Source organism: Heterodontus francisci, chromosome 9 (assembly GCF_036365525.1).
Source record: "Heterodontus francisci isolate sHetFra1 chromosome 9, sHetFra1.hap1, whole genome shotgun sequence".
NCBI classification, from domain to species: domain Eukaryota; kingdom Metazoa; phylum Chordata; class Chondrichthyes; order Heterodontiformes; family Heterodontidae; genus Heterodontus; species Heterodontus francisci.
In genome coordinates this window covers 7687603-7700259 of record NC_090379.1, presented here as the reverse complement: position 1 = coordinate 7700259, position 12657 = coordinate 7687603, and the positions used below count along the sequence as shown (strand labels likewise).

At 50.7% G+C, this 12657-nt stretch overlaps 1 protein-coding gene across 3 annotated transcripts in view; it reads right to left on the bottom strand.

The window, feature by feature from the left end:
- jag2b (jagged canonical Notch ligand 2b) overlaps window positions 1-11461 on the bottom strand; it is a 244731-nt gene extending 233270 nt beyond the window's left edge. For 2 of the 3 annotated variants that reach the window (XM_068038507.1, XM_068038508.1), the window contains exons 1-2: window positions 10311-11461; window positions 9893-10192 (exon numbers count right to left, since the gene is read on the bottom strand). In XM_068038507.1, the coding sequence (XP_067894608.1) occupies window positions 9893-10192; window positions 10311-10379 (369 nt within the window). In that variant the 5' untranslated portion in view covers window positions 10380-11461. Of the gene's footprint in view, window positions 1-2708; window positions 2756-9892; window positions 10193-10310 lie in introns of those variants that run through there. The other variant, XM_068038509.1, reaches the window with a different exon arrangement.
- Between the last annotated feature and the right edge of the window lie 1196 nt (window positions 11462-12657).

Sequence of the window (12657 nt, the reverse complement as noted above, 5' to 3'; positions counted from 1 at the left end):
GATCCATACCCACTTCAGAGCTGCCAAGAGGAAAGAATGAAACTTAAAGCTGCATCCTCTTTCTCATCAGAATTCCTTCCCTCCCCAAAGCAAATGAAAACCTGCCCGACAATCTCATTGCTATTCATTTGCACCTCACTTCTCCCAAGGATCAGTGCTGGGACCCTGACTGTTTGAAGTGTATATTAATGATTTAGATGTGAATATAGGAGGTATGATCAGTATGTTCACAGACGACACGAAAATTGGTGGTGTCGTAAATAGTAAGGAGGAAAGCCTTAGACTACATGATATAGATGGGCGAGAAAGATGGGCAGAGCAGTGGCAAATGGAGTTTAATCCTGAGAAGTGTGAGGTGATGCACTTTGGGAGGTCTAACAAGGCAATGGAATATACAATGGATGGTAGGACCCTAGGGAGTACATAGATCACTGAAGGCAGCAGCACAGGTAGATAAGGTGGTTAGGAAGGCATATGGGATACTTGCCTTTATTAGCCGAGGCATAGAATACAAGAGCAGGGAGGTTATGATGGAGCTGAATAAAACGCTGGTTAGGCCACAGCTGGAATACTGTGTACAGTTCTGGTCACCACACTATAGAAAGGATGTGATTGCAGTGGAGAGGGTGCAGAGGAGATTCACCAGGATGTTGCCAGGGCTGGAGCATTTCAGCTATGAAGAGAGACCGGATAGGCTGGGGTTGTTTTCCTTGGAGCGGAGAAGGCTGAGGGGCGAACCTGATTGAGGTATACAAAATTATGAGGGGCATTGATAGGATAGATTGGAAGAAACTTTTTCCCTTAGCAGAGAGGTCAATAACTAGTGGGCATAGATTTAAGGTAAGGGGCAGAAGGCTTCGAGAGGAGTTGAGAATTGTTTTCAGCCAGAGGATGATTGGAATCTGGAACACACTGCCTGAAGCGGTGGTAGAGGCAGGAACACGCACGACATTCAAGAAGTATTTAGATGAACACTTGAAACGCCATAACATACAAGGCTACGGGCCAAGTGCGGGGAAATGGGATTCGTTAGGACAGGTGCTTGATGGTCGGCACAGGCGCATTGGGCCGAAGCACCTGTTTGTGCTGTAAAACTCTGACTCTATGACAATCACACTTTCCTTCATCTTCTCCCCCTTCCCAGATCACTCTGACCTCTTACCTCCTAGATCCATCACCCCGACATCCTCTCCCACCAATCTTAGGGCCACACACATCTATCTCACTTACGCAAATCCTCATCTTATCACTTTCTTCCTCTCCCGTTCTTGAAGTTCATCGCTCCCACATGGGGACCGCTATACTCACCAGCCCATCTATCTTCTCCCATCACCTTCAAGTACCTCTCTCCCTCCCTCCTCTTAGTTAGAGGCCCTTACCCTCAGTTATTTAGCCCTGTAGCCTTCAATTTGAACACACTTTACTCAACATCCCATGAACACCACCTACCCACCCCCCCTTTTCAATCCTTATCTCTTCTCTCAATACTTTCTTCATAGTATCACAGAATGAGGAGCATCGGTGGTCATTGGTGCCTGTGCTGGAACTTTGAAAGAGCTACCCAATTAGTCTATCCTATTTCTATTCTAGTCCCAACACCACCACCCCACTCCCTTTTTACATACAAGCATACGCATTAGAAGTAGGCCATTCAGTCCCTCGAGCCTGCTGTGCATTCAATAAGATCATGGCTGATCTGTTTCTCTCTCAAATTCCATACTCCATCTACCCCCGATAACCTTTGATTCCCTTGCCTAACAAGGATCCATCTACCTCCGCCTTAAAAATATTCAATGACTCCGCCTCCACCATCCTCTGAGGCAGAGTTCCAAAGTTGCACAACCCTCAGAAAAAAATTCTTCTCGTGTCTGTCCTAAAAGGGAACCCCTAATTTTAAAACAGTGTCCCCTAGTTCTGGACTCATCCATAGGAGGAAACATCTTTTCCACATCCACCTTGTCAAGACTGTTCGGGATCTTGTATACTTCAATCAAGTCTCCCCTCACTCTTCTAAACTTCAGTGAAAACAAGCCCAATCTGTCCAACTTTTCTTCATAAGACAACCCACTCATTCCAGGTATCAATCTAGTAAAGCTCCTTTGAACCACCTCCAACGCATTAACATCCTTCCTTAAATAAGGAGACCAAAACTGCACACAGTATTCGAGACGTGGTCCCTGCCATGTATAACTGAACCATAACATCTTTACTTTTATTTTCAATTCCTCTCGTACTAAAGGATTGCATCCATTAGCTTTCTTTACGACTTGCTATACCTGCATTCTAAGTTTGTGACTCATGCACTAGAACACCTAGATCCCTCTGCTCCTCACACTTCTGCAGTCGTTCTCCGTTTAAATAATATTCTGCTATTTTATTCTTCCTGCCAAAGTGAACAACTTCACACTTTCCCACATTATCTCCATCTGCCAGATTTTTGCCCACTCACTCAACCTATCTATATTGGTCTGCAACCTCAAGTCCTCTTCACAAAATACATTCCTGCCTATCTTGTCATCTGCAAATTTAGCTACCATGCCATCACTCCCTTCATCTAAGTCATTGACATAAATTGTAACAAGTCAAGGCCCCAGCACAGACCCCTGCTGGACTCCACTTGTTACATCCTGCCAATCAGAAAAGGACCCATTTATGCATACTCTCTTTACTGCCAGCCAGCCAATTTTCTATCCATGCTAATATCTTACCTGCTACACCATGAGCTCCTACTTTGCGCAATAACCTTTTGTGGTACCTTGTCAAATGCCTTCTGGAAATCAAAGTACAGTACGTCAACAGGCTCCCCTTTATCCACAGCACGTTACTCCTTCAAAGAACTCTAATAAATTGATTAAACACGATCTCCCTTTCACAAAGCCATGCTATTTCCGATTACCTTGAGTTTTTCCAAGTGCCTTCTTAATGATCGATTCGAATACCTTCCCCACGACAGACGTCAAGCTAACTGACTTATAGTTGCCTGTTTTCTGCCTTCCCCACTTCTTGAATAGAGGGGTTATATTTGCTACTTTGCAGTCTGATGGAACCTTTCCAGAATCTAGCGAATTTTGAAAAATCAACACAAACACATCTACTACCTCATTATCCACCTCTTAAGACCCTAGGATGAAGCCCATCAGGACCCGGGTACTTGTCAGCTCACAGCTCCATCAGTTTGGTCAGTACCGCTTCCCTGGTGATTGTAATTTCACCAAGTCCCTCTCTTCCTTCCACCTCCTGATTTACAGCTATTACTGGAACTTTTTTTGTATCCTCTATAGTGAAGACAGAAGCAAAATATTTGTTCATTTTATCTGCTGTGTCCTTATTATCTACTATTAACTCCCCATTCTCATTCTCTCGAGAACCAACTTACTCTTTTCCTTTTGAAATACCTTTAGAAACCCTTGCTATCCGTTTTTGTTTCTAGCTAGCTTCCTCTCATACTCTAATTTCTTTCTCCTGATTAACCTTTTAGTCATTCTCTGCCTTTCTTTACATTCTGACCAATCATCTGACCTCCCACTCATCTTTGTGCAATTATATGCTTTTTCCTTAAGTTTGATGTTTCTTTAACTTTAGTTAACCACAGATAGTGGGTCCTCCCCTTCGGATTTTTCTTTATAGTAGGAATGTATTTATCCTGAGTATTCTGAAATATCCCCTTGAATGTCTGCCACTGCTTCTCTATTGATCTATCTCCTGGTCTAGTAACCCAAATTCACTTCAGCTAGTTCAGCTTTCATGCCCACATTGTTGCCCTTATTTAAGTTTAAAACAATAGTTTTTAGACCCACTCTTCTCTTTCAAACAGGATGTAAATTCATTCATATTATGGTCGCTGCTACCTAGAGGCTTCTTTACTCTGAGGTCATTAATTAAACATTACACAATATCAAGTCTAATATAACCTGCTCTCTGGTTGGTTCCAGAACATGCTGCTGTAAGAAACTAACTCAAAAGCATTCTATGAACTCTCATCCAGGCTACTATTGTCAATCTGATTTTTCCAGTTTATATGTAAATTAAAATCACCCATAATTATTGCTGTCGCTTTATCATAAGCCCTGCAAATTTTCCTCAAGTATTTATTTATTTTATTTATCGAGATACAGCACTGAAACAGGCCCTTCAGCCCACCGAGTCTGTGCCGACCAACAACCACCCATTTATACTACCCTGCAGTAATCCCATTTCCCTACCACCTACCTACACTAGGGGCAATTTACTATGGCCAATTTACCTATCAACCTGCAAGTCTTTGGCTGTGGGAGGAACCGGAGCACCCAGCGAAAACCCGCGCCGTCACAGGGAGAACTTGCAAACTCCGCACAGGCAGAACCCAGAATCGAACCCGGTCCCTGGAACTCTGAGGCTGCGATGCTAACCACTGCGCCGCCCCCTTATCTAGTCACCTTTTGAAAGTTACCAGTGAATCTGTTTTCACTGCTCTTCAGGCAGTGCATTCCAAAATCATAACTTGCTGCATAAAACAATTTCTCCTCTGGTTTCTTTGCCAATCACTTAAATCTGCGTCCTCTGGATACTGACCCTCCCACCACAATAAACAGTTTCTCCTTATTTAGTCTATTTTGCACATCTGTATTATACCTCCCCTTAACCATCTATATTTCTGAGGAGAGCAACCAAGTTGCTGCTCGTAACTCAAGTCCCTCATCCTCGATGGCATTCGAGTAAATTCTCTGTGAACACTAAGTTTTGAAAAGCTTCCTGAAGTATGGTGACGAGAATTGGCCACAATACTCCAGCTGGGGCTGAACCAGTGATTGTAAAGGTTTAGCGTAACTTCCTTTCTTATTAATTAAGCCTGTTTAAGGTGAAAAGTCTCAGCTCATAAAAAAAATAACCTACTCAACTTGTCCTGCTATCAGCAAAGATTTGTGTATGTACAACCCCAAGTATCTTGTAAGATGGTACAATTACTTCGGAAGGACAGATAACTAAATGCATTCCACCCTCTCCCCACCTCAATTCCTCGCCTCATTCTCCGCAGGCCATCGCACTCTCCTCTCAAAATCACACTCCATAGCATTTCACTCACTTCTTTAGTTTATCATACAAGAAAACACAAATGAGGGGCAGTAAAAGACAGGCTGTTTAGTTAATCATACAAGAAAACACAAATGAGGGGCAGTAAAAGACAGGCTGATTCATCAGTGTGAAGGATCATGACCAAACATATACGACACACCAACCCTGTCCCAGCATGTCTGCTGGGACAGGGTGGGTGTGTCGGGTAATCAGGACCAAAAAAAGAGGGAAAATCCGGGAGGGAAAAAAACTCACATTCTCCCCCCTCGCCGTTTTATTTTCCAGTCTGTGCCCGCTCCTATTTTATCTTAATCTCCCACGCTATTTGGCTTCACTTCTCCGCCAACTCTACTCTTCTCCCTCCCCCCGCCCCGGCACGCGCCGGGCTCCACGCGGCAATCGAACGGAAACGGCGCGAGGTCCGCCCGCGCTCCTGAACTGGGGGCGGGGCAAGAGCGCGTGCGGTCGGGGGGGGGGGGGGAAGAGAAGGGAAGAGGGAGGAGGAGGAGGAGGGGGGGGGAGAAGGGAAGAGGGGGGGGGGGGGGGGAGAAGGGAAGAGGGGGGGGGGGGGGGAGAAGGGAAGAGGGGGGGGGGGGGAGAAGGGAAGAGGGGGGGGGGGGGAGAAGGGAAGAGGGGGGGGGGGGGGAGAAGGGAAGGGGGGGGGGGGGGGAGAAGGGAAGAGGGGGGGGGGGGGGGGAGAAGGGAAGAGGGGGGGGGGGGGAGAAGGGAAGAGGGGGGGGGGGGGGAGAGAAGGGAAGAGGGGGGGGGGGGGGGAGAGAAGGGAAGAGGGGGGGGGGGAGAGAAGGGAAGAGGGGGGGGGGAGAGAAGGGAAGAGGGGGGGGGGGAGAAGGGAAGAGGGGGGGGGAGAGAAGGGAAGAGGGGGGGGGGGGGAGAAGGAAGAGGGGGGGGGGGGAGAAGGGAAGAGGGGGGGGGGGAAGAGAAGGGAAGAGGGGGGGGGGGAAGAGAAGGGGAAGAGGGGGGGGGGAAGAGAAGGGAAGAGGGGGGGGGAAGAGAAGGGAGGGGGGGGGGAAGAGAAGGGAGGGGGGGGGAAGAGAAGGGAGGGGGGGGGGAAGAGAAGGGAGGGGGGGGGGGAAGAGAAGGGAGGGGGGGGGAAGAGAAGGGAGGGGGGGGGGAAGAGAAGGGAGGGGGGGGGGAAGAGAAGGGAGGGGGGGGGGGAAGAGAAGGGAGGGGGGGGGGGGAAGAGAAGGGAGGGGGGGGGGGAAGAGAAGGGAGGGGGGGGGGGAAGAGAAGGGAGGGGGGGGGGAGAGAAGGGAGGGGGGGGGGAAGAGAAGGGAGGGGGGGGGGAAGAGAAGGGAGGGGGGGGGGGAAGAGAAGGGAGGGGGGGGGGGAAGAGAAGGGAGGGGGGGGGGGAAGAGAAGGGAGGGGGGGGGGAAGAGAAGGGAGGGGGGGGGGAAGAGAAGGGAGGGGGGGGGGAGAGAGAGAGGGAGGGGGGGGGGAAGAGAAGGGAGAGGGGGGGGGAAGAGAAGGGAGGGGGGGGAGAGAGAAGGAGAGGGGGGGGGAAGAGAAGGAGGGGGGGGGGAAGAGAAGGGAGGGGGGGGGGAAGAGAAGGGAGGGGGGGGGAAGAGAAGGAAGGGGGGGGAAGAGAAGGGAGGGGGGGGAGAAGGAGGGGGGGAAGAGAAGGGAGGGGGGGGGAAGAGAAGGGAGGGGGGGGGGGGAAGAGAAGGGAGGGGGGGGGGAAGAGAAGGAGGGGGGGGGGAAGAGAAGGTGAGGGGGGGGGGGAAGAGAAGGGAAGGGGGGGGGGGAAGAGAAGGGAAGGGGGGGGGGAAGAGAAGGGAAGGGGGGGGGGGGAAGAGAAGGGAAGGGGGGGGAAGAGAAGGGAAGGGGGGGGAGAGAGAGAGAGGAGAGGGAGGGGGAGAGAAGGGAAGGGGGGGGGGAAGAGAAGGGAAGGGGGGGGGGAGAGAGAGAGAGGAGAGGGAGGGGAGAGAGAGAGAGGCAGAGGGAGGGGGAGAGAGAGAGAGGAGAGGGAGGGGGAGAGAGAGAGAGGAGAGGGAGGGGGAGAGAGAGAGAGGAGAGGAGGGGAGAGAAGGGAAGGGGGGGGGGAAGAGAAGGGAAGGGGGGGGGAGAGAGAGAGAGGAGAGGGAGGGGGAGAGAGAGAGAGGAGAGAGGAGGGGGAGAGAGAGAGAGGAGAGGGAGGGGGAGAGAGAGAGAGGAGAGGGGAGGGGGAGAGAGAGAGGAGAGGGAGGGGAGAGAGAGAGAGGAGAGGGAGGGGGAGAGAGAGAGGAGGAGAGGGAGGGGGAGAGAGAGAGAGGAGAGGGAGGGGGAGAGAGAGAGAGGAGAGGGAGGGGGAGAGAGAGAGAGGAGAGGGAGGGGGAGAGAGAGAGAGGAGAGGAGGGGAGAGAGAGAGAGGAGAGGGAGGGGAGAGAGAGAGAGGAGAGGGAGGGGGAGAGAGAGAGAGGAGAGGGAGGGGGAGAGAGAGAGAGTAGAGGGAGGGGGAGAGAGAGAGAGGAGAGGGAGGGGGAGAGAGAGAGAGAGGAGAGGGAGGGGAGAGAGAGAGAGGAGAGGGAGGGGGAGAGAGAGAGAGGAGAGGAGGGGAAGAGACGAGAGGAGAGGGAGGGGGAGAGAGAGAGAGAGGAGAGGGAGGGGAGAGAGAGAGAGGAGAGGGAGGGGGAGAGAGAGAGAGAGGAGAGGGAGGGGAGAGAGAGAGAGAGGAGAGGGAGGGGGAGAGAGAGAGAGGAGAGGGAGGGGGAGAGAGAGAGAGGAGAGGGAGGGGGAGAGAGAGAGAGGAGAGGGAGGGGAGAGAGAGAGAGGAGAGGGAGGGGAGAGAGAGAGAGGAGAGGGAGGGGGAGAGAGAGAGAGAGGGAGGGGGAGAGAGAGAGAGAGGAGAGGGAGGGGGAGAGAGAGAGAGAGGCGAGAGAGAGAGAGAGGAGAGGGAGGGAGAGAGAGAGAGGAGAGGGAGGGGGAGGCGAGAGAGAGAGAGAGGAGAGAGGAGCGGGAGGGGAGAGAGAGAGAGAGGAGAGGGAGGGGGAGAGAGAGAGAGAGAGGAGAGGGAGGGGGAGAGAGAGAGAGAGAGGAGAGGGAGGGGGAGAGAGAGAGAGAGAGGAGAGGGAGGGGGAGAGAGAGAGAGAGAGGAGAGGGAGGGGAGAAGAGAGAGAGAGAGGAGAGGAGGGAGAGAGAGAGAGAGAGGAGAGGGACGGGGGAGAGAGAGAGAGAGAGGAGAGGGAGGGGGAGAGAGATGAGAGAGAGGAGAGGGAGGGGGAGAGAGAGAGAGAGAGGAGAGGGAGGGGGAGAGAGAGAGAGAGAGGAGAGGGAGGGGGAGAGAGAGGGAGGGGGAGAGAGAGGGAGAGAGAGAGAGAGGGAGAGAGGAGAGGGAGGGAGAGAGAGAGAGAGAGAGAGGAGAGAGAGAGAGAGAGGAGAGGGAGGGGGAGAGAGCGCGCCCGGGGGGTTGGGGAGAGAGAGCGTTCGGGAGGTTGGGGAGAAAGAGAAGAAAGCGTTCGGGGGGGTTTGGGAGTAAGAGAAGAGTGCCCGGTGTGGGGAGAGGGATGGGAGAATGCCAGCTGAGGCCGGGGGGATGCCAGGTCAGAGCTGCGTGAGGGGAATCCTTCCCCCCCAAAATCTCAACAGACCCTCGAGCGGAGGACAACTCACCCCACCACCCCCCTAAACCCCAACAGACCTAGGGAGGGGGCGGAACGCAACACTCCCAAATCCCAGACCCTGTAGGAGTAAACACCACCAAATCCCTTTCGACCCGTCGTCAGAAGAGGGGAGCAACACCCCAAATCCCATCTGACCCGGGCAGGCAACGCCCTCCCCAAATCTTATTAGACTGGGGGTGCGGGGGTAACACCCCCCAAATCCCAACAGAGCCGGGGGTGGGAACGAATACATTTAATAAAGTACATTGATAGCAGCGTGATCAGTCCGAATCACTGCCCAGTTAATGTGAAAGGCTGCAGGGTTTTGAGACTGGCCAGAGTTGGGAGCTGTTATTGCATTCCGGAATCTACCGCCAGTGCAAGTTACAAATAGAAACTGACGCCAGTGCTTCTGATTTCTGCAAGTGCATTCGGACCTGCACAAATAGGTTACAACCACCCAGATCATCATATATATTAAGTGGGAGCATGAACCGGCTTTGGATATTCTCCATTTAAAACTGCTGTCAGCTACTCCCGTGGCTACAACTGATTTATATGTGCAACCGGCCACATATGCACAGTCATCACCCAAATTGCTAACTCCTTAAGACGCTTTGCAAATCAATCTCCAGGCTTTGCACAGCTCGGGGCGGGTTTGTGTAACACCTGATAAAGACGCCGGGCTACTTAACTTGGCTTCTTTGCATTTCAGTTTCTCTAGTTCATGTATCGCACAATGCAACTCAACCCCTGGCAAGTTTCTACATCACAAAAGTAGCAAAACGCGATAGGTTTTTAATCCCCTCCCACCCAAAAAAAGACAGTTAGAAACAAATTTGCAACACACACAATACAGCCGTTATTAGTTCGATTTAGTCTGGCGAACCAAACTGTTTTAAACATTACAAACTCTCATTAAAAAGGGGAAAATTCTGCAATCTTTGCCCCATTTCTCCCCCCCCCCCCCCCAACCCCATCTAGGGTTTGCTGGAAGGTTTTTGGATCAAAAAAAGTCATGCAATTCAGCTTAAGCCGGAGAAAATGACAGCTGGGCTCCGGAGGGCTGCAATTGTCTGGAGAAGGTGGTTTAAAGTGTTACTTTTTGGGAGGAGGGTTTTTTTTTGAGAGGGGTAAACATTAATCTGACAGTGTGATTGTTTTAATTATTTTCAGCGAAGCAGCAGTTTGTAAATTGGTCCCTCACCACCCAATGCAACAATTCGACATTGAAAGTCACTTACCGGCCATGCAAAATGAAACGGGATAACAATTTTCCCAATGGTGCTTTTATCCGGGAGGGAGAAAGTATTCTTCCCCAGCACAGGGGTTAATCCAGTCCCAAAAGTGCAGCCTCCGGAGCTGGCAATACGTGCCTGATACTCCTTCAAACATATTTTAAAATAAGTGTCACACTCGTCCTTGGTGCATTTTCGATCCAGAGAATTCCTAGTGCCATCGCAACAATCCCCATTCTCCAATTCGCCGTTTACATTTTGCACCGAGTTAAACTTGATCTCGAAATAGCCCTTTGCAAACGACGCCTACAAAATAAGAAACACATTTAATAAACGCTGTGGAGCTGATGCACACCTCGGCGAGAAGTGGTGAAAAATAAATCACAAAGCAATGCAGCCTAATGTGGATTATTTCATTGCATACCTGAATCCAGAAAGTTGACAGCACCGCGCCTACAATGATAAGGTGATAGATCCCTTTAAAATCCAGCATGCCTTCGCTCTTCTGCTTGCTAGCTTTTATAATAAATCTTCCAAGCAGCCACAGCCGCTGACGGTCCCGGCAGTAGAATCCACACTGGCTTTTTTTTTGCAATGCAACGAATCCAAGGACTGGATTTTTTTTCCTTTACCCCCCTCCCCACCTACCTACCTATTTAAAAAAAAGGCAAAGTCTCTAGACTGGCTTGTTGCGAGTGCTGGCTCGGTTTTAGAAGGGGGTGGGACCTGGGCTCATTGCTCTATGTTGGGGGTGCGAGGGAATGCCAGCCTGGACCAGCTCAGTTTAGCACTGGTTTAGGGAGAGGCTCGGTTTAGTACTAGTTAGGGGGAAATCTGGGTTTAGCACTGGTTTAAGGAGAGGGTTGGGGACTAGCTCGCTTCAGCACTGGTTTGAGGGGAGACTTAGACCGTGTTTAGCACTGGTTTGAGGGAAAGTCAGACTAAACTGGTTTGCGTTAGTTGGACTGGGTTTAGCACTGGTGTGAGGGATGAGTACTGGAACCGGTTTAGCACTGGTTTGATGGATGAGGGTTGGACTGAGTTTAGCACGGATTTGAGGGAAGGGCTGTACTAGCTTTAGCATGGATTTGAAGGATGCGGATTGGGTTAGGTTTAGCAAGGGTTTGATGGAAGTCTGGACTGGGTTTAGCACGGATTTTAGAGATGAGGCTTGGACTACGTTTAGCACAGGTTTGTGGAGCGGGTTGAACTGAGTTTAGCAAGGGTTTGAGGGATGAACTGAGTTTAGCACGGGTTTGAGGGATGAGGGGTGAACTAGGTTCAGCACGGGTTTGAGGGATGAGGGGTGAACTAGGTTCAGCACGGGTTCGAGGGGAGGGTCAGACTGGGTTCAGCACGGGTTTGAGGGAGGAGGGTTGGACTGGGTTTAAAGGTTGAGGATTGGACTAGGTTTAACACGGGCTTGAAGGATGAGGGTTGAAATGGGTTTAGCACGGGTTTGAGAAGAGGGTTGGATTTGGTTTAGCACGGGCTTGAAGGATGAGGGTTGGAATGGGTTTAGCACGGGTTTGACAAGTGAGGGGCTTTCAGAGTCCGGCGCTCCCGCTCCGCACCCCACACTCGCTCTGCGGCCAAACCCCAGCCGCCCGGGGGAGGGGCATTGTGACGCCACGGCGCGAACCCGCCCACTCCCAGCTGCCGTCGACCAATCGGAAAACTGCCCGCCTTCCTCCAGTGAAAACCAACCAGCAGCGGAACCTCACCAACCAATCACAAAGATCCCACTGCAATTTCGCCAACCAACCATCGACCAGGCATAGTCCACCCCGCTCGTCCCCTCTGACCAATCACAACCAGCGTCGCTGCGCCTGCGCTCTTCTGCATTGTGCCTGCTGTTTTGTGGTTGGTTTTCTGTTGAGTTTTGTTTGCAATTATTTAAATAATCACTGTAAACCTGGGTAAATAATTAATTCAGGACTACTGTTTTTGCTGCTTGTTGCAGAGACAAGATGCTGATTCCTCTTTGCAGCTTTTGTCAACTAAAACTTGCATGGAAGACTTGCAAGAGATTGCATACTATACTCTCAGTGAGTCGGATACAGGCGTGGGATTATTGCAGTGCAAAGACTGGAAACTGGGCAATGATTGGCTGAAATGTTTAAATCAATATAAGAGGCTGTCAGTTTTAATGGTTGGGATTAGTATGTTCCTTGTATTGATAACTGCATAGCAAGTTCTCTCCCCGTCAATGAAATTAAAGAAATTGTTGTGCAATATGTGCATTTCTCCTTATAGAGGGAAACTTCATCACAGGTCATTAATTATGGTGTAACTTCCTCAAATACAAACGGAATTGTACCAGGATTTATTAACTTTATACATTAAATATACATACGATTCTAAGCTGATTTTTGTATTGCTTTTCGCTAAATAAATGTAGGAGAGTTTTAATTAAAGGGTGGTCCGCCCATCTGCAAGCTTCACCACTCCAGTGGGGCTTTCTCTTGCCCTGCATTGTTTGGCACAGGAGGGATGCCAAGATGCCTTTAGGCGCATATTTTAAAGGAGCAGCCAAGAGCTGAGGATTGCAGGATGAGAGCTTGCAGCATCTGCAGAATATTTCATCAACATCAGACCCATTTCCACAATTACAGTTCGAGAGTGTCAAATTTCCACATGTACACTAGCAACACTCAGTTCTACCTCATCACCACCTCTCTTGACCCCCCAATGCTCCTCCTGTGCAAAGTGGGAAGTCAAGGACACTTCCAGTGTCCAGCGTGAACACGTGTGCAGGAAGTGTCTCCGGC